At 39.1% G+C, this 26,954-nt stretch overlaps 1 protein-coding gene across 3 annotated transcripts in view; it reads left to right on the top strand.

Annotated features, from left to right (window-relative positions):
* Positions 1-26,954, top strand: part of LOC149280808 (guanine nucleotide exchange factor VAV3-like) — an 80,208-nt gene that overhangs the window by 37,145 nt on the left and 16,109 nt on the right. For all 3 annotated transcript variants that reach the window (XM_089500077.1, XM_089500076.1, XM_089500078.1), the window contains 11 exons: positions 194-297; positions 840-939; positions 2,754-2,849; positions 4,967-5,035; positions 5,792-5,878; positions 6,733-6,818; positions 7,332-7,464; positions 8,515-8,624; positions 19,357-19,458; positions 20,192-20,324; positions 23,950-23,992. In XM_089500077.1, the coding sequence (XP_089356203.1) occupies positions 194-297; positions 840-939; positions 2,754-2,849; positions 4,967-5,035; positions 5,792-5,878; positions 6,733-6,818; positions 7,332-7,464; positions 8,515-8,624; positions 19,357-19,458; positions 20,192-20,324; positions 23,950-23,992 (1,063 nt within the window). The remainder of the gene's footprint in view (positions 1-193; positions 298-839; positions 940-2,753; positions 2,850-4,966; positions 5,036-5,791; positions 5,879-6,732; positions 6,819-7,331; positions 7,465-8,514; positions 8,625-19,356; positions 19,459-20,191; positions 20,325-23,949; positions 23,993-26,954) is intronic.

Here is a 26,954-nt window from a genome sequence, read left to right on the forward strand (position 1 = left end):
TAAAATTGTATCTTAGTTTCATTAAATTGCACAATCATTGAATAAACTAATGCAAGATTCTCAAAGAATATCCATAGAATGTGTGATGCTTTGCAGAATGGTTTCCTTTACCATAGGGTATGCCTCACTAAGGGTACTCACTTTAGTCAGTGGCTCGCCCCACATCTTCTAATTTTTCTATTCTTTTCTTCAGGAGTTGGTAAAAGTACACAGAAGCCTGATGTTAGAAATTAATGACTCTATCAAGCAGAAGAATAGCCAAAACCTTTACACGGTGTTCCTCACATACAAGGAGAGGTACTGTTTACGCTTTTCTTCTTTGGGCTTCAGGCTAGGTTACCTTTGCAGCTAATGATACAATATGTGGAAAAACCTTGCGCTTGTCTTATACCATTTATTTCGGGATGCTATTCCTTGTATTATTACTTACATAGCATTTATCTATATAGCACCAGCAGATTCTGCACCACTATACCAACCACCCTCTTGCCGATGTAATATTTTGGTACCTTACAGAGAACAAAAATAGCCCAATGTATTTGGGAAATCATATAATTCTTGCATGATTTTGGTCTCATAAATGGCACTGGGGGCCCACATAGCATTGTTGCATTTTTTAAGTAGAATAAAAAGTATAGCTCTCCAGAATCAGGGAGAATACATACATGTAACGCCATGTTATATAAATTGATACATAAATAAACAGAGCCTCCAGTTTTATGAGACCCACCTTCCACACTTGACATGAAAATCCGCTACTCATGCCCATACAATAGTACCTAGTGAATCAGACCTTCAGGACTCCTTCATTCATGTCTGGTCTTTCTTTCGTCTTTTAGGCTTCTCATATATGGTGAATACTGCAGCCAAGTAGAATTAGCCATATCAGCCTTGGATAACATCTCCAAGACCAGGGAAGATGTAAAATTAAAGCTGGAGGTAAAATGGGGCAGTGGGAAGTGATAACAGAGACCTTTGTGTCACAAATAAAAGTATGGATGCAATATTTTGTCATCAAGAGTGGATTTCATTTGGATGACAGATGGAGGAACAATGTCGGGCTGCAGTTAGAAAACACAATTAAGAATGCTGATTCAAATAAAGAAAAAAGGTCACCTGTTACAGACTGAAAGCATAGATCAAATCACTTAGATCACAATAATGGAGTGCTTTTACTTGTATTCCTTCATGATTAGCAATTCTTGTTTTCACTTGCGTACGTTTTAGAGGCAACAGCCAAACAAAACGTATTATTCTGAATTCTTTTAGATAAAAGGAATCAAATACTGGCTGATATTTTTACTGCCGCTTACCTTTCATATTATGGAAAAGCTGTGTCAAACTATAAATCCAGCCGTATATTTCAAAAGCCAGCGAATACAAGGCATTTTATTTGTAGTAATTGTTCCATCGTTTGTTCAGATAATCTCCATAAACCCGATGGGTATGGAAGAGTAAAATAAATATCATACAGGCTGTTAGAAATGTCACCAGCAAGTGAAAAGAAAACGAGTCCTGCATTTACAGGGTGGTCCAATGTGTGAATAATAGATGGGATTAAATTGGCAGGCGTCTTTCAGAGATCACCTTTCACTTTCGTTACGTTTCCTATCAGAGATGTGTACTGTGGGGTAGAGGATGCGGTATGAGTGATTTATATAGACCTCCACTCATTTTTGGGGTCTGGCATCCGTATCGCATGTCTTCCCCCATCACTGTGATCTCTGTAGTGAGCTATCTTCACACAAGGTGTCTGTATTCTGAGTAAGGACACATCAACTTTATAGTTAAATCATTCAGTCGGTTTTATAATCAGTAGATGCAGGAAGAAGTCGAACTCCAGGCGTCAAGGAAGTCAGCATATCCTTGCTTGGGCACACATGTTTTCAAGCATTTTGATTTATCTACCGGTGCTTAAGCTGGGGTATATATTGACAAAACACAGGATAATAAATCAAAATGACTAACCATTTGATTCATATAACTACAACGTTCTAAAATTATAATTTACTAAGCGTAGGCAACTCAACCCACTAATCCAAAACACACTGCAAGCACTCACTCAGTTGAAAAGGAGCCATGGATTGCAGAGAATTCTTCTCCCGGAAGCCATGAAAACGATAATGGTATTAAAAAAACTGTGGTGACATAAGCATTGTTGTCAATGTTTTAGCCAGTTGAACTCTTCCTGTATTACGTGTCTTTTGATATGTTAACGAGGGCACTCCTACAGTGATTCAATATGCCTGTGGAATGAAAAATCTTAGTTCAGTTTCTCTCTGCCCAACACCCTGCGTGGATGGGGTAATCGGTGGTGTGCTGGGTTATGTTGGACCTTTAGGTTGCAGGTTAGTCTTGGAAAGCGTTGCATTGTATGTTGGGCCGTCACTCATTTATTGTATGTCACTGTGTTTTTGTCTCTTATTAAATGTCTGTTAAATGTAGACTAACCTTTGTGTTATATTTTTACATTTGGTTTAAACACCACAAAACCCCCCAATAAATGGGGATCCAAAAGTGATGAAGTAAATAAAATCCATTTTCTTAAATGCAGCAAGTGAAAAGATCAATTAAAATGCCCTAGACAAGGATGTCAAGTTCACAACTTTCAAAAATAAGTAAACTTGGACAATGTCTTATAAGCTAATTGAAAATCTAGTAGAATCCTATTTTTCAGGCAACATAAAGTTTTAAGTGATTTGAAACTTTAGTCTCAATTTATAATAATTATATAATTAATTTCCATTTAACAGGAATGCGCAAAACGGGCAAACAATGGGAAATTTACTCTTCGAGATCTCTTGGTCGTCCCAATGCAAAGAGTTCTAAAATATCACTTGCTACTTCAGGTAAGGTTTCTTCAGGTAATCGTTAGCAGCATCCCTGGTAAGATGTTGGTGAGTGTGTTTCTTTTTACTCATTCAGGTCTAGCATTCTAAGAATAAGCTTTGTCTTTGAAGCTTGAACGTTGTGTTCTATCGTGTTCATGTGATCATCCATGTTGCTGTTGTATTATCTTGTGATAAGTTTAATAATCATCATACCTGAGAAATCCTCGGATAATTCACTAATTGTTGTCAGGAGAGTATGCAGGAGAGTTGGTTATGAAGGGCCAACCAGATCTGTTGGAGGAACTCTTGACCAAGGTATTTTTACTGCAAAAGCTCTTCCAGCTGGAGGAACTTGACAGTGTTGGCCCTTATTAATGAATAGTGATGTGGGGAATTTAAACTCTCCTGCCAGCTCTCACTTTAGTGAGCAAACCCCACTTGGTTAAGCCTCTAGGTATTACATCTGAGTAGTAGACCTTCAGAGCAGCTCTTTCTCGTGATGCGCGGTGGTGTTTGACCCTGCTCATTTCTGAGTGCTATCCTTCCCTTTATGATGTAGTGTTTGCTAGTCATGTCTGCAAGGTCCTCAGGTATTATATGCTTTAGGTCTGTTCATTGAGATGAGAACCAACAGGGACCAACCATAAACATCGAACCCACTTAAGGAACATAGAACTCCACTGGGATTCATAACTTAATAGTTCTAATAATCGAAACCATCTATATACCTGCTATTTACACTTATTTTTAATGGCTTCTTAGCGTTTTCACTGCTTAGTAGGTAACGACGGGGTAGGGGCAAAACCAAAGTCAAAATAAAGATATCTGGGGAATGTGTCCACTTAAATTTCAGAAGAAATAGAATTTCCAGCTTGCAGTCTGTACAAGGTAACTATTACTCAGGTGATCATTTAATTAGCGTGAGGAGATATAACGCCTGTCCAGGTTTGATGGCTCTTCTGAGCCTGATTAGGAGCAGAGCGCATATATAACTCACGCTGTCTCTGGCCGGCTGCTGATGCTGTAGAAATGTCACTTTGAAAAACAGGCCCACATTTCAAACCACGGTCTGCGGTGGTCCTTTTATTTATACCTCCCTTTCGCATTCCTCAAATTACATTTCTTTCGGTATTTGCAAGGCAATCTCAGTGGTAGCAAATGTATTAAATAAATGAATTGCTAAATATAGATGGGGAAGACACAAATCCATTGCATTGCTCTATATAACCTCTCTTTATAACACCTCATTGCTTCAAGTAATAAGGAGCACCTCCTCTCCCAATGCTTGCTTTTATTTCACCATACGTTCCCCATAACCTGTCCTTTTACCTCCTATGTCGTCGTATATCACATAACTAACCATAACCTCTAAACAGAGAGGTGTACATCTGGTCACAGGCACCATTGGTGGAGTAGCTTTTTCTGTTACTAGACCAGGGTGATGCACAGCATTGTTTCCTCGTCCCTACTTGATAATTGTTCTCCTCTTTTTACTGCCCCCACACCTGTATTTTATTTTTTCTACCCCCATGTTGCCACAGTCATTGGTGTATTTATGTCCGTTGCTGCCATAGGCTTGACCCCAGGACCTCTACTGATGGTGGAGACACAGCAAAGGCTGCGCAGGCTAGGCATAGTCCTCCAAAGTTTGTTGGTTACAAGGGAGATCTGAGATCTCCCAAACTGCCCTGTTGAGCAGCCATGCATCTGGGAGCCTAATAGTGGGATCTGTCCCTGGTGATTAGACACAGGGGCTACTACATCTTCAAACATGTTCCACTAAGCCTAGTCCACCTTTATTTCTCCTTTTTTCCCCCACTCAATATTTTCCTGCTACCATCCAAATACCTTGTTATGTCCATCTCTTCCACTAGAATGTTTTTTGGCTTCCATATCTCCCAGATACATGTACTGATGATGTAAGGGGGTTGTAAGGATGAGTACCTTTCATTTCTGTTTTATTTAAGAGCAATCCACATACACATGGCAACTTTCCCACCTTGATTTGTAGCAACTAACTGACGTACTTCAACTAGTACTAGCTAGCTACCGGTACTGCTGAGTTCAAATACAATGACTATTTCCCTGTATCACTAATCAAATAATCCTATTATATTATTATTTTTATGTTCTAGGAGCTAGTTAAGCACACTACTGATCCTACAGAAAAAAACAACCTACGTGTGGCGCTGGACGCAATGAAGGTAATCATGCGAACTAGGCAAATGCTGTTAAAATTGGTAAATGATGTGCTTTGCTCCCATAATGTGCAAAAATTATATATTTATGTTGTGCCCTATACCAAACTGTTAACTTTCTGTTGAAGAACAGCCATTATACCTAATAGTATGTTAGGTAATTGTTTTGTAGTTTAATGGTACTTGTTCACAATATGTTTTGTAAATCTATTAAGGGGCGACAATGATGCTCTTTTGATTTATATTAACATGTAGATCTTTGCAGCCGACCAATCCATTCGATGGCATTAGTTCTGTATATCATAATGTATTCGTACTGCATTCACGGTTGGTTTTGTTAAAAAAAAACAAAAAAAAAAGACTAAATCAGTTCGATATTTTATTTGTTATGTTAATGACTTTACGTACTTCCTATGCATGTTGAGGTTAGGCAAAATGCTAATGGAAGACCCTGTTTTTCTCCAACCTGTTACATACCTAAATATTTCCCTTTAAAAGTACTGGGTCATCCGCTTGGTGTGATTCTTCTGCAAATCAGCACCATTCACAGAATAAATACCGCATGAAGACTCTCATGGGCCCTTTTTCGGCCAACTCAATCTTTAAGAAGTAGATCTCCATCTTTTTTAATTATTTGAGCCATAGTGAGAAGAAAGAAACTCAGAAGAAAGAATATAGTCCTATATTTCTGCCTGGGGTTAATAATAAAGAAGTTCATGGAAATGGTTCTATGTATACATAATGTGTTGTAACTTCTTGTAGGACTTGGCACAGTACGTCAATGAGGTTAAGCGAGACACAGAGACACTGAGGGAAATTGAGCAATATCAGCACTCCATCGAGAACTTGGTTTGTATATCCATTCCGTGGACATAGTACACTTTATGCCAAATCCTAAATGAGGTTCAACAGACTAGTAAATTTGAGATATGAGATATAAGAATATCTGTGCATAAAAAGCACTAGACAGGGGCAGCCCTGAACTCCCAGATTGTATAAAATGCAGTATGGGTAAAAAACATTCATTTCCAAAAGTGAAAGCTGCCTATTTGTTCTGTACATTTCACACAGGTTTCTTCTAATTAAAATGTATCCAGTCTCATAATATTTACCTGCAGGCACGTCTTTCTAATTAGAAGCTTTTCTGCCTTTTTTCATCAGAGAATGTAGTTAGATTTGGTCAGATTGATATGCTCTGTGGCAAGTAAGTAAATACATATAATATTACATCAGTGCAATCAATGTTAATATTTTAGGGCATATTTACCTTTAACATTTCCAAATGTCCTAATTGATCATCAATTACCATTACATGCAAACCATTAAACTTGGTTGTTCCATTGAACATGAAACGGAGTGTAGTATTGTAAGTGGCCATTAGGGGGCAGCATGAAACTATGAAATCAATGTAGTATAAAAATATTCCAAAGAAGTCAGGGATGCATCTCGGAAAGGGACCTTAGAGGTCTCTAAAGCTTATGCAAGAAAAAGACCTTAAAATGTATATCATTATACTAAATATATAAAAATTAAGATTTAGATCTAAGTGGTTCGTATACAGGCAGGATTGAAGAGATTTTTAATTTAAACATTGTGTTGTTTTTCTTTTGTGACACTTGCTTTTTGTATTATGATCCCATTTAATGACAAAAACATATTTACACTGTATCCTTCCAACTGACCTCAGATACTTGTATTTTTAGAATCAACCACTGTCACTCTTTGGAAGACCGAAGGTGGATGGAGAGATTAAGATCAGCACCCTGGACAAAAGGGCACGACAGGACAGGTAAATAGAATACACAAGGGTAAAGTGACATTAGGTGATGCCTAATACATGTAAGCTTCACAGCTACTGCTTGGGATCTGGCCTTATCACTTTACACATGTATAAAAGGCAGACATGTTAGTCCTCTGTCACCCTGTATAAGCTTGTACTTACCATTAGGGCTGCAACAAACGATTATTTTCATAAATAATTCACACCTCACTCACAGACCCCTCCTATGATGCCCAGCCATCACCAATGTGCATTACACCTAGCCACCACACATAAGGCCTGACTCCTATCACACCTCATTCCCATCATACCCATGTATAACACATTTCACCTCACTCCCATCAAATTCAGCCATCACACATACTAAAGTTGGCTTGTTATGTAATGTTTTAAGTGTGCCCACTGGCTTTTGTTTGATGTGGCACTGCATTTGAACTTGGTGGAACTGAATGGGTTCCTCCCACGTGGAGCTGAAACTCACAATTGGCTAATATTGTGATATATGTGTTTTATTTTCTTAAGGTATATATTCTTGTTTGATCAAGCGGTCATTGTGTGTAAAAGAAGAGGGGATAATTATGAGATGAAGGAAATCATAGATCTTCAGAAATACAAAATAACCAACAACACGTCTACAGACAAGGAGAACAAAAAGGTACAGAATGAGAAATCACAAAATATTAGTGAGAAGTGGAGAAAATGAAAAAAACAGGAGGAAAAGCATGGAAGGGCAAAGTGAGATTTAAAAAACCAAGTAGGGAGATAAACTAAAGTTAGGGAAGGAATGTGAGTAATGGAATGTGGAGTGGGTAAAACAAACAGTAAAAGGTATTTTATTTTGGTGACGATATAAGAGAAAGGTAAGATGGTTATTTAGGGTCTGCAGCAAAAAAAAAGGTTATTAACATAAAACCTGTGTGACGCTCAGCTAGCTGGCAGCCATACATTACACAATGCATTGGTCGGCACTGACAAAATGAGGTAGATAATGAGAACATTAGAGTGTTTTCTGGTTGCCGCTGTCTGAGAGATACCAGGTTAATTATTATAAGTTACACTGTGGGATGGCAAGATACCCGGCTAGCTAATTATCACAGACGGCACGGCGCACTGGTTGGCATTGCCAAGGAGGGATCTAGCTCATTCATATAAGTTGGAATCGTGAAACAGGTATCTTTCTTATAAGCAATGGTTATACTATCCTTGGCTCATGTCATTGCAGGGGTATGTATATACAACCGATGGTCCGAAAAAAGATTTTATGCCACTATCGCTCTATTCTGCTCTTGTTAGCTTTCATACCTTGTCACTGTGCTAGGGAAGATTGATGCAAGTGCTGCATTTAATAAGAAAGCCAGCAGCTATCTAGAAATTATACCTCCACGTTCACTAAAACAGGGTATGGAGTATTTATCTGGGGCTGTGATGTGCTCTGTTATTTCGGAGGTGGATACATGTCATGAATTATTTTACATATACCCATATTTACATTTAGCCATGAAGTGGCCCATACACTTTCAATATTCCTAAAACTGTGTTGTATAAAAAGGCATCAGTAGTTTATAACACAAAATCCTGGGATAAGATGTGGGAATTGGCCATTCCCCCCTTTGGGATCTAAGTGGCTAATATTGGGTTATTGGGGATGCTTTGGGCCATAAATGTATCTTTAGTTATCTAACTTATATTTTTCATTTTTTTGCAGTGGTCATATGGATTCTATCTAACACACATTCAGGGGCAAAATGGCTTTGAATTTTATTGTAAAACTAGAGACCTGAAGAAGAAATGGTTAGAACAGTTTGAAATGGCCCTGTGAGTATGTACATATATTAAATGCATACAGATGTGTGTTGCGTATTCCACTTCATGGTGTCATCTCTTGCATCACAGTTGAAAATCCACAGCTAGATTGTCTTTATATAACCATCTTTGTTCCGTAGGACATACTATTGTGTCCCTGCAGAGTCTGCATTTAACTCTGCTGGATGTATATATACCTGTGTCATTTCTAATAGAAAAGGAGATCTGTCGGCCAATGCACAAGAGATCAGCCGGGTCTCCCCTTTGTCAGCAGGAGCTCGAATTGCTGATTTATTGATGACAGATACAATGTAACAGCATTCTCGACGACCACTGTTCAGTTTAAAGTCTCCTAAATGCCTGAATGGATGTTCAGGCATTCCTTTCTGGCAGTGCCATTATTGATACCTCAGGAGGGATCCCTCAATGTAATGAAGACCTTGGAGGGGAAAGCAGATACTACTGGGATCTCAGATGATCCCCTGGCATCAGTGGCGTCTCCAGCTTTCATATTTAGGGGGGGCACTATTATATAACGGTACATATACACTATATATATATACACACACACACGTTAGACGTGCATTTTTAACTACATAATATGTACTTAGTTATTTTTCATTCTTTAATATTAGCCCGTGCTGACAATATATATATATATATAAATATTAGACCCTGCTGCCGATATATAGAAATATTAACCCCTGCTGCGGATATATATTGATATTAACCCCTGCTGCGGATATATACTTATATTATACCCTGCTGCCGATATACATAAAAATTATATCCTGCTGCCAATATATATTAATATTTGACCCTGCTGCCAATATATATTAATATTAGCCCCTACTGCCGATATATATTATTAGTCCCTGCAGCCAATATATTCAAATATTAGTCCCCGCAGCCAATATATATTAATATTAGCCCCTGCAGCCAATATATATTAATATTATCCCCTGCTGCCGATATATATATAAATATTAGCCCCTGCTGCCAATATGAATATAAATACTAGAACCTGCTGCCAATAAATATTATTAGCCCCTGCTGCCAATATATGTTAATATTAGCCCCTGCTGCCGATATATATTAATATTATCACCTGCTGCTGATATATATTAATATTAGACCCTGCTGCCAATATATAAATAAAATATTAGCCCCTGGTGCCAAAAGATATATAAATATTTGCCCCTGGTGCCAAAACATATATAAATATTTGCCCCTGCTGCCAATATATATAAATATTAGACCCTGTTGCCAATATATTTTATAGTGAAAAAATTGGACCCTACCCAAGCATTTCCTTGGGCCCCCGCTCAACACTCCCTTGCATGCAATCACTCCCTCCGCTACCACACCAAAAAAAAATATTTGCCACACTGACAGCAGATCAGGGGAAGACTGTGAGAGTCAGCCCTGCACCGAGAGGTCCTCTACCCTGTAATCATCCCCAGAGTCTCTTTGTCCCCTCATTCACTAAACCAATACCCCTCTTTTACTTACACCCTGTAGTTCAGGTATAGATCAAATAAACAACACATGGAAACAGCACATGCAACTGAATAAGATTTAAAAAAAAACCTTGTATTTGCAGGTATATATAAATAATGTATGGAAACATAGCATTGCAGGAATAAACCAACAGAACACACAAACCCAGCATTGCAGGTATATATCAACTGGAAATCACATGTACACTCAGCACTGAAGGTTTAGATCAAATAATCAACACATGGAAACAGCACTCCAAGGTATTGATCAACTGAATAAGACATGCAAATCCTATATTTGCAGGCAAACATAAATAATGTATGGAAACATAACCAATACAGATCAACAGAATAACACAAAACCCAGCTTTTGCAGGATATATCAATTGGAAATTACATATAAACTCTACATTAAAAGGTAGAAACCTCGCCGCCCAATGGCCGTGCCTCAGCTCTTCATCCCACCCCTTTTAAGACATGGGACGAAAGCACAGCCATTGAGTCTGACTGCCGCACGATGCAGGGCGTACCTAGAGTATTTGGCACCTGTGGCAGATCCTGTATGTGGCACCCCCCCACACACACTTTAAAACTGCTTAGTTTCTATGGTTAGGCAGACATTGACGGGTACAGCGTAATTGTTATCATTATATGCTTAGGGATTACGCTGTACCCACTGTCAATGTGTGCCTATACATTGTGCCAGACACTGACAATACTGCAGTACAACCCCTATCACTATATACTAAGCCAAACATTGATGTGGTGTAGGCCTACCACGTCAGTGACTGGCTTAGTATATAGTAGAGATGCACCGAATGAAAATTCTGGACCTGAAACTGAAATTCAGCATTTACTTTCAAATACTTTATTAAAAGTAACACCAAAATTAGACAAAAAAATCAATAACTATATATATATATATATATAACAACAATCACAAATCCTATCATGCTCAGGTTCTAGCATGTGATGGCTGACTTAGCATGATATGAGTGTGATTGCTGTTTGCAATTATTTATATATATTAATACTGTTATTGAATTATTCTGTCCAATAAAGTGTTAACACACAAATTTGGACCAAAAAAATAATTGACAGCAATCACACTCCTATCATGCCTAGGCAGCCACTACATGCTGGAATCTGGGAATGAAAGAATGTGATTACACATCCATGCTATCTAAAACCCTCATTCACTAACAATTCAGCATAACACCCCATCACTCTCACACACTCACTAATCCACTCTCCCTGAATCTTGTCCTACCTTTCCTCTGTCACTGTCCACTTTTCCTCCTCCTCTTCGTTCTTCCTCTTCTTCTTCTTCTGGGTCCCGACACACAGCCACAGTTGCCGCGCGCATCGTTTCTGGAGGCGTGCCGGGGTGGTGGCACCCCTCAGATGAGCGGCAGCCGGGGCGGAACGCCCCCCTGCGGCAGGTGCGCTTCTGGTACGACTGCCGCAATTTAATCCCGCTCGAACTTTGCGGCTGCGTTGAATGCTCGTCTGCCGGCCGGCACCCCTGTCCGCGTCTATTAAAAAGAAAAAAAAAGACGGCGTTTCAACTGGGGGGGCACACGGGGGGGCACAGCATGATTGTAGGGGGGCCATGGCCCCCCCCTGCCGACGCCACTGCCTGGCATCTGTGATCAGAAACCAGGCATGTGAAACCTGTTTCCTCGGGCAGGCAGGGAGATCAGAGTGAAAAAAAGAATCAAAAATGTCTCCATTTTTCTTTAAAAATAATCATACAAGTTTAATAAATGCTTAAAGCATTGATTCTTTATCTTTTTGGTGTTCATACCTCCCTTGTTTTAACAGGCCATAATTTAGGTTTAGGCAGGATGAGTTTGCATAAAACTATTTATAATGAAGAGGCACACCGGCACCCCCCTGGAGTCAAAGCCCCCAGGGGAGCCGTACCCCACAGGTTAAGAAACCAGGGCTTAAAAGAACTCTTGTGATGTCATCATGAAAATAGATCCTTGGGAAGAAAATGTTTTAAAAAAGTGTTAGAACATTCTCGTAAAAACCCTGTATTGTTTCCAGTAGCCACAAAAACACTTATAAGTCCAGCAACCTAAAAATATAAAAAGGGGTCTTATGTATGTTATATCGTAGCTCCTTAATTCCCTTGAAACTCGTTGATGTGGGGTAACATTAATATTTTTTCCAGCAATTGTGAAATAGCAATGGGTTTGAAAAAATGCTGTCATGAAGTTTTGCCACATATACTGAAGGGAAAAACGACTGAATGACCCTTGTGAAATAGCTTAGAAACATATACTTTTGTGAGGCAGTTCTGTGAGCGCTATTAAGAGTATAGAGTATAGAGCACAACAAATTACAGCCTGCAAAGAGTGATGCGCGCCATCCTGTAAAGTGTAAGAATAAACGAAAATCCAAGACATATTTACTTCTAATAAATATTCTGTTATATGAATATAAAAAAGTAATTAAGAGTGAGTGAAATAACAGTTACACAAACATACAGTAAAAGTGCTGCAAAAGATTATTTCTTCAAGTCTAAAAAGATGTAAGGTAACCTCATTTTTAAGGGGTTAAGGACAGCATTAGATCATTCAAGTTCAGTAATTGTTACATTTACACATATTGTAGAGGTACAGAAGTAACAGAGTAAGTTATCATTTTAGAATGTATTGTTAGCTTAGAATCTAGTGATATGATGGAAAGGGTCTTATACAGTTTACTTTCTTAATACCATAATGGTTGAAAGGTCTGGTCACCTTTGAGTTGATGTTTTAGTTTTATAATGGAAGTGAAAGACCCCAAGTGCTGACAGACTTGAGGTATGAATAGATTTATAGACTAAGACAAAAGAGCTAAACATCTAGTTGTGCAATAAGATAGACCTTACAGTCTAGAACAGTGGTTCTCAGAGGTCACAGTTGAGTTCTAGGGGTCACCTATGTAGCACCATTGCTAGTGGCCATAAGGGGATGGCACATTGACAGACCCCAAATGTTTCTGTAACAGTTCTGCTCTTAAAAAACATGGCTGACACAAGTGCCCCAATGTATTGAAAGTATGGAGTGCATATTTTGCTGGACTTCTTTGATTATATGTAGACTGAAGAACGGCAGCTCAGTTATTTAGTATTGCACTAATAACAATAATAACTAATAACAATAAACAACCCACGCACACCCACTGCCTAATTTAAACATGAGCAGTGTGCTTTAACCCCTTCGAGACAAAGGCTGATTTTACTTTTTGTACCCTTTGTGACAATGGCCTTTTTAACATTTCTGCGCTGCTTGTGTTTAGCTGTAATTTTCTTCTTTCCCGTTTACTGAACCCACACACATTAGATATTGTTTTTTTCAGGACAAGAAGGGCTTTCTTTAGATGACATTGTTTTGATTGTATCATATTATTTACTATTAAAAAAATTATAAAATATGGTGAAAAATTTAGAAAAAAATGACTGTTTCTAACTTTTAGTTGAAAAATCTTTTACTCATCTATAAAAGGTAATGAAAAAACCTGCTAAATAGATTCTACTATTTGTCCTGAGTTTAGAAATACCCAATGTTTTTATGTTTTTTTGCTTTTTTCTACCCATTATGGGGCAATAAGTACAGGTAGCGTTTTGCTATTTCAAAGCCATTTTTTCCAAATCTGGTAATTCTTCCCCCCATGTGCCATTTCGGGTATCTTTGAACCCGGCCAATGCAATTTACCCCATCAAGTCATATATTTTTGAAAACTAGACAGCCCAGGGTATTCCAAATGCTAGTATTTTAACTCTTTCCATGCACCATATCTACCACCAGTCTTTGTCAAACTTTATGGTAGTCATTTTTTTGCATTTGTTTTGTCATACACATTTTACTTCAGGTATGAATTAAAATGTTCTAGTTTATGTCACTATCACAAAACACCCCAATATGTGTTCAGCAACATCTCCTGAGCGCAGCGATACCCCACATGAATGATTTTGCCTGGCTGTTTGGGGGCAAAAGGGCCACATTTGGGGCATGCGCATTTTTCAATGTTGAACTTTGGCATTTGGGGATCCACTGCCCATGCCCTATTTGGTACATCTTTGAGCCGAGCCATTTCAGTGTGCCCAATAAACCCATATATTTTTGAAAACTAGACACCCCAGGGTATTTCAAATGCTAGTATTTTAACTCTTTCCATGCACCATATCTACCACCAGTCTTTGTCAAACTTTGTGGTAGTCATTTTTTTGCATTTGGTTTTCCACACACATTTTAATTCAGGTATGAATTAAAATGTTCTCGTATATGTCACTATCACAAAACACCCCAATATGTGTTCAGCAACATCTCCTGAGTACAGCGATACCTCACATGAATGATTTTGCCTGGCTGTTTTGGGGCAAAAGGGCCACATTTGGGGCATGCGCTTTTTTCAATGTTGAACTTTGGCATTTGGGATCCACTGCCCATGCCCTATTTGGTACATCTTTGAGCCAGGCCATTTCAGTGTGCCCAACAAAACCATATATTTTTCAAAACTAGACACCACAGGGTATTTTAAATGCTGGTATTTTAACTCTTTGCATGCACATATTTTACCACCAGCATTTTTTCAAAGTTTGCAGTAATATTTTTGTGTGTGTATTTTTCCCACACACACCTACTTTATGTATGAATTTACAGCTCCTGGTATATGCCGCTGTCACACGACACCCCATAATGTGTTCAGCAACATCTCCTGAGTGCAGTGATACCCCACATGCATGGGTGTGTCATTTTTTGGGGGAACTAAAAGGCCACATTTGGTACGTGTGCATTTTTCTAATTGGAAATTAGATGTGTGGCCATCCTTCCCCCCGTGTTAATTGGGACGTTGTTGAACCTGGCCCATTCAATTTACCCCATCAAATCATACATTTTTTAAAAGTAGACACCCCACGGGCATTTAATATGCCAGTATTTTAACTCTTTCCATGCGAGAATTGTTTTAAGCTAATATGCTAATTTTAGGACTTGCTCACAAAAATATATTTTTTATATATATATATATTTTTTTTTTATTATTTTTTTTAAAAAAAAATTTAACATTTTTTTTCAACTTGGAGGTTCCCCTGATAGTGACATCAGTGGGAAATGATTTTTACATTTTACTGTTTTTTACTATTTTTTTCTAATTATTATTAATTTTATTTTATTTTTTAATTTATTTTTACTAATCACACTGTGATTAGAAAGCTGGGCTCCATTGACTTGCATGGTGAATGCAGTACCTGTATTCAACCTGCAAGTGGAGCCAAAGTTCTCTAGATGGTCTGGACCATCTAGCGAACTTTTAAAATTTGTGGTTCCTGCTACAGGACGGCGGCCATCTTACTTGATGGCGAAGATTGCCGGCAGCTGCGGCTGTGACCGCTCTCCGGAGCGGTCACAGCCCATCAAAAGGTTAGTGTTTGGTGTCGCTGGATGCCTCCTGATCGAGGCATTCCAGCGACACCATTTAAGTTTAGGAGGCGATCGTCGATCGCCTCCTAAACGCTTTTAAAACGGGCGTCCGCCGCCATACAAAGTATGGCGGATGTTGACGCCCCGTGGAGGGGCCAGAGATGGCCCCTTCGTGCCGATCGCGGCGTTGCTGAATGCCTCGAGGTCGAGGCATTCAGCAACGCTTTTTGGGTGCATTAAGCGATAGTAGATCGCTTTCTGCACCCGTTTAAAGACGTGCCGGTCCTGGCACGTCAATTGTCGTAAAGCACATGCTTTTCCGTGCCGTGCCAGGACCGGCAATTGTCATTAAGGGGTTAAAATCTCTATTTACGTCTGGGGCCATACATACACACATGTAGACACACATACATAACGCCTTCATGCACTTGTATAGGTACATAAATACATGCACAGTCTCACACCTGCATTAGGAAGTACATTCCAGGTAGAATGTGACCACCTGGGCTTGTGGTTGCTCTTGTTTAGCGTTACGGTAGAAACTGAAAGCAGTAATTTGTTATGCGGTATTGTGTTTGTAAACACCATTTTTATGTGAAGTCACTCAACCAATCATCCAGTCTGCCTTTTGATGCTGTAAATCCTAATGGGAAGAGGATCTACATGGAGAGTACTACCAATGACAACCAAGGGATACACCAGGAAGCAGGGTCAGAAAAACAGGACCCACTGAGCCATATTAGAAGTCAAATCAAGGAGCTAACTTGAGGCAAGTCAGGAGAGGTGGGGATACAACCTGAACCCAAACCAGAGGTGAGGACCAGAGAACCCAAGCTGAAACACACGATTAAAAAAAGAGTAGACAAAGTTCCGTTCCAAGGACACAAGCAGAAGGCGCAGGAGGAGGACAAGGGTTGAAGCCTGAAGAGGGAATACAGTACACAAGGAACTGTCTCAGAAAATGGAGTGACGGCACAGCCAAAGCTACAGAATATTGGAGAGAATGTGGACTTGGTAGAAGGTAATTCATGTCTCCTCTGTACTCCAGCCTCTCCATCAGCAGCAGCATCAGAGCCCAAATGTCCCCGTGCATTGCCCACTAATCGTTTCTGTTGTACTGACGAGACTAAAGGTGCACAAACAGCAGGATGGTCAACAGTGACACACAATGCCCAAGCTGGACACCCAATGCAGGACAAGGCATCCAGATACCCAACAACTAAATGCATATTTAATTCTTTGTCTTCCATGTCTAATGAGCATATTTAATTCCATCTTAGAATTCTCTAACTGTATGACCGACTTCCCTGAATTGCAAGTCTGTGATAGCCACATGCATTCCGTAAAGTAATGCATCCTTATTCATGACCTCTTGTTGTGGCATGTCTGTGAATTATATACAACAGTATAGTATTTTCCCACTATAATACAAAAAGAAATACAATAATTTCTCAGCTAGAAATAGACTTTTCTAGATGTATCTTTTGTGATCCTCATCAGCTAAGCAGTAACAGAAAATCAAACCATTGTGTTCTTCTGAGGACAAAATAAATGCATTTGGGGGAAAAAAAAATCGCCTCATGAATAAAATAATGATTCCTTTACGAGAAGACGTGAAATGAATTTTACACTCGTGCTTCAGACCGATAAAACTTGTCTGTCAGTGTCCACTGATGAATTGGGACGACTGCAGATCCAAAGATTTGAATTCTGTTTTTGTATTTTGTTTTTGGACAACTAGGTGGCAGGGTTTAGTTGGGGACAAGGAAAAGACAATAGCTGGTATAGACATCAAATTTGGTATGGGTGACAAATGATGGCCTCCGTGAGATCTGTTGTCTAAGATAAAGTTAGCAATATTTTAAATGGCTTACATAGCTGTTCAATGCCTGGTGAAATGTGACCAGCTACATTCGAATTATGAACAGTGACCTATTTGTAGTATCAAAAGCAAATTCGTGTCTCATAAATCATATAGTAATACAAAAGTAATACATTTTAAGCTAAACGGTAATTGCCAGAGTTGCTAAAATTCTCTCCTGTGACTATCTTTAAAAAGAAGTATGAATGTGAGAGACTTCTCTCATTGGAGTGAGTTTTCACACCTAATGGGATCTAGGCTATAGAGATTTAAGAAAGGCTGTCTTCACTATGTATTATAATGAGCCAGCCCCTGTGAACTTTTCAAAGAAAGTAGATCTGTGCTGAATCTATATAAAACGCAATTCAATCGGTGACGTAACTCTCCAGAATTCTTGCTGATTTAACAAAGCCCTTTGTAAAAGGTTTGGTGCTATACCGATACATTAGAACGAGGCTAAGCGTGAATACTGATTGAATCTACAACGAAATGTTCTGATTTTCCAAAGAAAACACGATTCGTACTTATGCTAGGCTACATTTTTCATACAGAAATGTGGTATAACTGCTGAACGTTGATAAGTTGCAGCAGTTGAGCTTTTTCGGTGATTATAGCATCTACAGCTCACATGGCATGTTACAAAGTTGCACATTATGTTAAGGAACATAGTCTTATTATTCATTGTTTTATATAGCGCCATCATATTCCGCAGCGCTGTACTGATTTTTTGGGGATTTTTTTTTAAGAAAAGAGCATGTTAAAGTAATATGCAAACTGTGTGGGTCTTTAGCAGATGTTGATCCTCAGCAGATGCTTAATCTTCTTATGGTCCACCTCTGAATGTGTCCCAGAACACTACTCAAATAGGGTGTCTATTATCAGGACAGGGGTATCTTAATCTGGCTTTACTCCCCCCGTATCGCCTATTTATTCTTTTATGAAGTCATAGTTATTCTTGCCAGATGATCTTTCACACCTAATTATTATTTCCGGCTGCAGGAAGACACCGAATTACACTTTGTGACCCTCACAAGAGGCAAGATGATGGGTGAGATTCGCCCAAGTGGGAGAAAAATCTCCATGCTACAATAATCCTGGAATTAGTGTCACATTAGAGCACTCATGCTTCATTATGTACCAGGGCATATTTATTGTAGGCTTTATTTAGCATGTCTTTTTATCGGTGCTAAACCCTTTATTTTGCATTAGCTAAAAAGGGATGCTGCTTTATCATGCAGTGATGAATTAGACTTGATAATTTGTGAGTTGTGAGGCAAAAGGGTGTAAGGAAAATGAATCGAACGCATTTACATGACGCAGATCACCTGTAAATATATTGATGATGCTTGTCAAGTTTGGCATGACAGATGCTTACCGTTGTTTCCAAACTGTGTTATCTGTTTCAAAACCTCAGTATTTATATATTGTGCTTTCTCTTATTGGTCTACTTTCACAACTAATACTACCCATCAAAGTGCCTTATTGCTCTTCTCACAATCCTTATTACAGCCTCCCTATCCTGGTTTGCAGCCTTGCCCTGAGCTGCCCCATGCTTTTGGCGCTTCTGGCTAGCCGCTATAGTCACCCCCTTTGGCAGCCTTAGCATTACCACTTAAGAATGCCCTTTATGTGCCACTTTACTATCTTGAGATGATAGTTTATATGGTGTTCCCACTGGTTTGCCAAATCCATGAGGCTCCAAAAGCTTGACTTATCTTTGCGAAAGTACCGAACTGCTCTGGGCTTTGAATCACTCGCCCATTTCCTTTTCAAGAATTTAATCTCAGACACCACTCAGCTACTTTACCCATAATTTTTTAATATTACAAAATGATATTCTGTTTCTACGGAGGAACATTTCCAGCTTTCTTCCCCAATCTAATCCTTTTCTGACAGTGGAACAGCAATGGATGATCAGTGAAGGTTATTGGTTTCCTTATAGTGATCGGTGCTGTCTCTTCTCCTTGTAGGTCCAACATACGGCCAGTGGATGCAAGTGCAAATTACCATGAGTTTAAAATGCACACATTTGAATGTGTCACGTCCTGCCGAGTATGTCAGATGTTGCTCAGGTATCTCATTTCACGGAGCTGTGCATTGTATGTATATTTGCCGATGTTTTAGAAGACGTAAAAATGCAATTTATTTATAGAATTCGATACCGCATACATCTCGCCGCAAATGCTACTCCCACCATTATGGTAAATGGTAAAATATGTTCATCTATTAAAATAGGGTGTAATTGATACACATTTTCAGGGTGTCATTTTCTATAACACTAAGGTCAGAGGTTTCGTAAATACATACACTTTCATTTAGTCGGCTTTACATGTATTCAACATGTATTATTCACCGGCTATCATTTCAGCCTTTCATTGCCTGCTTGTTAAAATTCTGCCTGCCCTGACCTCTTTAAGGACAAGAGACTACAGTGTGAACCTAGGGTCAGAAGCTTAGATGTAATGTAAGGATGTTTTACTTTACTGTAGTTAAGTGGAACAGCCTCCTAGCAGAGGTGGTAGATATGAATTCAGCAGTGGAACTTAAATATACATGGGATCGGCATATGGCTATCCTGAATATGTGGCCAAGAACAGAATAAGGTTTCAGGTCTTCATAGCAGGATAAATTATTTTACGTTCGTTGAGTTAACAAGGGATAGAGAGAAATCGTCTTTCTTCTGCTTTTGGTTGAGCAAAATAGGAAGCAAAATGTGGGTACAATCCGGGTATTATCAAGAAGGGTATCTGTAGAAAGTGGGTACCTCAAAATCTCAGTAAACCAATTGATGCCTTTTCTTGGCAGGGGAACTTTCTTCCAAGGATACTTTTGTCCGAAATGTGGAGTTGGAGCTCACAAAGAGTGCCTGGGCAGAGTGGAGACATGCGGGCGAGGAGGTATGATATATTCCTGGAGACTGGAGCATTTTAATGAGATCGTAAAGCAAGGCAGGAATAATTAAGGTTTATTCGAAGTGTTCTGTGTTTTTATGGAAGCACATATACCCTTAAAAGAGCCATTTATAAACACAATTAGGACTCAGCCTGAAATTCATGGGGACTAAGGCCCTCTTCAATTATTATAAGAGCCACTTAGGAGACAGTTACTGCAGGGAATTGCTGCAAAGACATTCAGATACCTTCTCTGCCACAGAGGTCTACAGTAATGATGAGTAACCCTTTCCCCACGACGATGCTTACATTGCTTGCGCACTTAAGCCTAACAATAACTAGAAAAATATATATGTATGTGACGCAGTGATACACAGAATCATCTAGATGACGTTTCCTACACTAGATGAAAAGGAATATATTAATGCAGTTTTTAGTAGTTTGTGAGCAAGTATGTTTAATAATACAGTATATCTGTATGACGACACGCTACAGGTGGTAACTGTAGTTTGGTTTGGGCAGCCTTTGCGATGGGTGGGTAAGAAGGACGGAAAATTGTTCACATGTTCACAATTGTACGTTTGACAAACAAAAAAACACAAAGTACAGTTTTAATAAATGAATATCGTCATGCTAAACAAATGTTCTCCTTTAATCTCCCCAACGTGCATAGTAGCACAGGCTCTGCCCGCAGAGCAGCACCCTCAGGCAGCTGTGCCCCCACACGGCCGCCATCCTCATTGCTAAGTGTCCTGATACAATGTCATATCCTGGCATGTAGATCAGAGATGTCCCTTCCAACCAGCCCATGGAGCAGGTACACCAGGGGTCTGATCACTCAAGAAGGACATCTGCCCCCACTGGACCCACTGCCCAACATAGGATATAGTACTGCATAAAAGAGAAACAATAACTCGTTTATTTGTACATTTGTAATAGGAACCCATTATAGTTACAGCGATCTGAATAAAATTTACACCAGGGGTGGTTTTAGGGACCCAGATTGGGAAGATTTAAGATGGGGGGGAATATCTAAAACAAGCCATCAATTTTCATTCAGAGGTAGTGCTGCTCAGTGTTTATGTGAAGCATACAGAAACCCAATAGAAGTCAATGAACTCTGTTTATTGCATGAACTCAGTATAGAAGTACGGTAAGTCAGGTAAATGGAGTAATGTAACATGGGGATAAATGTTACAGGTCCTGTAGGTCAGTAAATGCCCCTGTGCTGCCACGTAATCTGATCGTATGATAGCGTTACCTGTTGGTTAAGTGATCAATGTATTTCTCAGAACCCTGTGCTGTGTTTTTCACATGCTGTAATTGTATAAGGCATGAGGTTTAAATGTTAGGGACTATTATATTTCAGTAGAGCTGAGTTCACTCGTGTTCCCCTCAATCACCCTTCCCAATCACCCAACGAGAAACACTCCGAAACACAGAAAGATCTATAAATACTTTCACATAGATTTGTACATAGCTGTAGAATTCGACAGGAGAACTTCACATGTTTTAGCAACCTGCAGAGAGTGCAGTTACAGGGTGGAAGGATGTGGCCCGGTGCCAGCAATTGTGTAGTCCCATGATCATGTTACAGCTCAATACCCCCAGAGCAGGAAAACTCGTGTTCAGTGTTTGCAGATCTCCAAACCTGCCACCTCTAATGCCGACCTCCAACTTTCTTTCAGATTCTTGTACCTTGAAGGCAGCGGTAAGTATATCATTTTACTCCTTCGATCGAAAAATTCACACATTTCAGGGAGATAATGAATTCTAGTTGTACTATACAGCATTTTAAGGGTGGTGAGGTATAATGTGAATCTCTTGTTGGAGCCAATTAGAAAATGTAGTTTTATTCTTCTGGGGAATGTCTCGTTTGTCCAAGCGGTCGCACCTAGCTTTGTGTAGCATCACACGAACAGAAGAGCATTCATACAAACACAATTACATTAATACATTAAAATAGTTGTTCCAATTATGCTAATGTAATTCGTGTGTAATGCCAATATATGATTGGATATGAGATCCTTCCATCCGAGATCTTATAATCTAAAAAGACTTACAAGTCACCTATGTACTTAGATGTTTTGAGTATCTAATAAGCCATGTGGGTTGCTCAGAATAGCGCAGCCCACTATTACTGTCCAGCGGCTGATAATAGAGATCCGAAGGTGCAGGATCCAGAATACAGTTTGTGCTTCCAAAGCAGGAATTAGTATCTCTTTTATTTAGTAATCATGCGGAAAATCTTGTTCTCCAAATGTGCTCTGGAATGTGACTCGGCATGAGAAGCAGAGAGCCTTAGGGCACAGAACCCATAAGTTCTTCTTACACCCTGTGCCAGAAACTGCGTGCTCACTTGCCATAACCATAGTGGAAAAACACAGAACATGTGGGCGTCCTGGCTCGGAAAACCAAAGCCCAGTCATCTGGACCGAGTGCACATGGCATTAATAAATATTAAAAAGTCATTTTTCTTTTGATCCTTTTTGTAGCGCTTTACACAAACAGTTGCGCCTATGTAACTAGATATTTCTTGAATTCTCGTCCTCTAATTTATGCTGTTTAGAACTAAGCCTATACCAACGATACATTGATTGTTCGGCTTGGATGTGCTGTAAAGCACTTATCAATGAGATATGAATGACTTCTCCCTCCCAACCCCCCGTGTATGTTGTGTGGTGTACTGTAACATGCACTGTTAGGTGAAGCGGACAGGTATAACATGTTGACTTCTGTCTTCTTAAAACACATTCTGTACAGAACTTGCCCACAGTATGCTTGTATATTTGAGGAATGTAACACATCTTTCACACAGAATGTACCAGTCTTGTTTTGGAACTAAGAGCACACACTGTACAGAACATAAAACTGCTTTTGCAAGGAACTATACACTATATCATGGTATTATGTTCCATTAAATAACACTTCCGCTACACAGAGTTCCTAGCAGAAGCAACGGAACACTTCTTCCTTACCATAACTAACACCATGTCACACATTGTAATGTATAAATGTCTTTTATGCAAAACGAAACACTCCCGTCGTGTGGTAAAACAATCCCTGTTCGTTCTGTATCTATAAGAATGATAGATTAAATATGCAGATCTTAAAAATAACAATTAGCATGAAAAATAATAACAAACCCAACCTTTGGACTTCTGGTGGAGGCAAAAGGTGAAGCATTTCTGCTGGAGAAGAACCTTCAGTCTGTCCGCATTGCAAATACCAAATTGCGTCCTCACTAATAAATAAATTTGTTATATGCACCCTATACGGTAGGAGAGGGACCAACAAACACTACATGTTTCACACTTATATTTAATTTCATAAAGTTGATGATTCAATGAAGAACGTTGTCAATGGAAATGCTGTCACTCAGCATCTTCAGTTCTACCACACTACGTGATAAATAAAAAATGATGAAAGAAGAGCAGCAACGCTTTTAAGGGTGGCTTTGTAGCACAAGACAGGTAATGTTTCATTAAATGGAATGAACTGTACCATATTGTAGCAGCCCTGGTATTCTGTAAGTAAGTAACTGATGATACCACACGAGTCTTATACAGGTACAGGGTGAGTAGTTGTGTCTTGGAAATGCGTTAGGGCAGATGGTGGGTATTAGCGACAAAATGAACGAAGGAAGCTTATTTTCTCTTTCTTCTTTCCTAGAAAGAAAATGGACCCCGGAGGACAGTTAAATACACAGATCCAGGTTTGTCTTCCAAAACAAAAGATATATTTAGTTGGAATAATTTTGTGAATAATTTAAGTCCCTACAAAAAAACCAACCATATAATTTATTCTTTTTATGAATATTGTATATTGACACTGGGTGATGGAACATCTGGCCTCTCTTCTCCCTCCAGTTGCAGGTTTTCTGCGTTCCAAGAGCACCCTGTCCTTATGTATGGTCTGACGAGGACAGCAGTTTGTTACGGACCTGCTGTTTAGTAGTGAATTTCACAGTCACTTTGTTATAGGAAGGTTAGACCAGGCATATTATTTGTTTTTTTTCTCAAACCATAAGCATAGCATGGGTAACTAGAATTAATAAGGACATGTCCTTCCAACCGCATAATAGAAAATATGAGGGCTTCCTGGGAACTGTGTTGTTTCTCAAATCAAGGTCACCGATGAAACAACTACAGAAGTAAACACGAGTGAATGTTTAGTAGTTTTCCATGCTTGGTGTCTGAGTAACATTGTGCTTAACCTCTTGGCCTCTCTAGATTTTAATTATTAATCAGGCCAGTGCTTTTTCATTCCCATAGGTTAGTTTCCTTCTAAAGGACAGATGCGTAGAAAATATAGAACCCTCAAGAGTGTGCTCAACAATTCCGGTGACATACATGACAATTGCCATTTTATAAAAGAGCTTTTACCCGTAGCATACAAATTCTTGTCCATGATAATACCCAAGTTCAGTTGAGACATGTCAGAACGTCAGCTTGGTCTTCCTGATGGTATTGGAAGTATAGTCATACCTTCTCCTATAATGTAATGAACCCGCGTTACCACTAACATTCTTCTTCCTTGAGTAAATGATCTATCCAGTCTGCCCCTTGTTACCCCACTGAGTCTGTGACCTGCATCCATTACCTACATTCAGAAATGGTCATCCAACTTGGCCTGCCACAGATACGATGGTAGTTTAGTTATAGCTTTTCTCATGGGTGCAATAAAATATCTTTCACTAAGTCTTGTCTTCAAAAACAAGGCTAAACTTGGTTCCCATACCCCCACATACTTCAACCACTTTTTCTTTCCGACAGCTCCCAATATACATTACACATTTCTTAATTTTGGCTGTAATCTGTGGGGCTGCATCTGTTATTTTTTTGGGGCCCATTAAGCATGAAGCATTTTTACTCCTTTTATTATTCTTTAGCTTCTGGGAAAGTAAAAACCAATCCATGATTGCTTTGAACTTGACTGCTTTCAGGCTCAGCTGCTCAGTCACCTGTAGCAGGCGGCTTTTGCCAGTCAGTCCAAGGACACACATTAAAGCAACCCGTTACACACCAATAATTACAGAGGTATTGCATATATTTAATAAATCCAAATTATGCATTTTATCACATATTCTTAATGTGTGCAAATGAAATCCCTAATTTTCCGAACACATACATTATTCTATGCATCTGATGTGTGCATACAGACTTGCTGTGCCTAGCTTTCAATTTTTTACGTTATTCTGTGATACTGGAATAATTTATTTACGCTCAAGCATTTCCTACACTACCCAGAAAACACCTCTCAGCGCATTTATAGGTGGGCAGGCTTTTTTATACCGTACAGCAGGCAAAGAGGGCAGACCACACCAACATGAGCAGGACTCTACCAAATCCCACAAACGGTTAAACAAATTCAAAAGACGCTCAGCAATAGCATAAATGAGTGCAGTTTTATTCCAAACGCTTGCAATAAAACTGCACTCATTTATCCCATTGCTGAGCGTCTTTTGAATTTGTTTAACCGCTTCTTTATACCCTGACACAAAAGGGTGTGTTTTTGATTCTTTTTGGCACAAGACTGAATTAAAGTTGCCAACAAGCTCAATAAAAGTTAAAGTACGTGTTTAAGTCAAATAATGCTGTTTTGGAAACTATGTTGAACGCTTGACTTCCGACTTTAGTTGAGCAGTTTGGGGAGACTGTGTGTTTGCGTGAAGATTCTTGGTGTGCAGGGAATATGCCGAATGTCACACCTTACTGTAGGTCCTGCTTGAAATGAGTTGTCATTGATGGTGTCTCAAATTTCACCCAGTTGTAGAGGAGCTTATGTAGTAAAATAAACAATAATTTATTTCTAATACGTAATCATTAATGTCATAAGTAAAGTGAAATAAGCCCATAGACATGGGAAAGCAAAATATTTGCACACCTACGTGTAAGCCTTTGGAGGCAAAGGGATGTAAGGCATTCAGGTTTAACACATTGAGTACTATATGGCATATGATGCAGTCCTCACATTTCAGGAACAAAAAGAGTTAAAATAAAATCAGTGGCATGAAAAAAAATAAAGAAAAAAAAACATATAACCAATCGAAGCAGCAAACAAAACATTCTACACAGACAAACTCGCTTGTATCAAGTGCAGAATCTTCTCAAGGCTTTTTTTTCTGGAATGTGGAATAACTTGCTCACTGTCAAACCAACTCCGCCAAGAGGTAAAGGCAAATGTGTGTTAGAGCAAAGGAGGAATTGCTATGTTTTAATCAATAAAGACTGGTTTTGTAGAGAGGGGCGCAGGCGTTTTATGTATTCATCGTGGCATAAGAGTTAATCTTGTCTGGATGTGAAGACAATGTGATTTATTGAAAGTCGACTGCTGATAAATGGTACCAGGGCCGCGCAAAAGATATATTTTTTACCCGGTTGCTAAAAACAGAAAACTGAGCTCTGAAAGTAAAATATTTAACTAGTAATGCATTTATCGGCTGTAATCATAAATAGGGACAAATTAAATGCATAATTCAATCTAATTGGACTAATGACACTGGATGGAATGCGTTCTTCATGTTTCATGTTCTTTTCATTACCACTTTCACTGTCTTGCTCACTCAGTTACCAATATCTTCTTTTCTCTGCCCATCACATTTATTCTAGACATCATAAAGTGGGTTTCCATCACAGCATTCGAGAGGTTTTCAGTCTTAACTTTCTCCCTTTTCT

Source organism: Sceloporus occidentalis, unplaced genomic scaffold (assembly GCF_023333645.1).
Source record: "Sceloporus occidentalis isolate IW3139 unplaced genomic scaffold, rSceOcc1.0.p SCAF_147, whole genome shotgun sequence".
Lineage (NCBI taxonomy): Eukaryota > Metazoa > Chordata > Lepidosauria > Squamata > Phrynosomatidae > Sceloporus > Sceloporus occidentalis.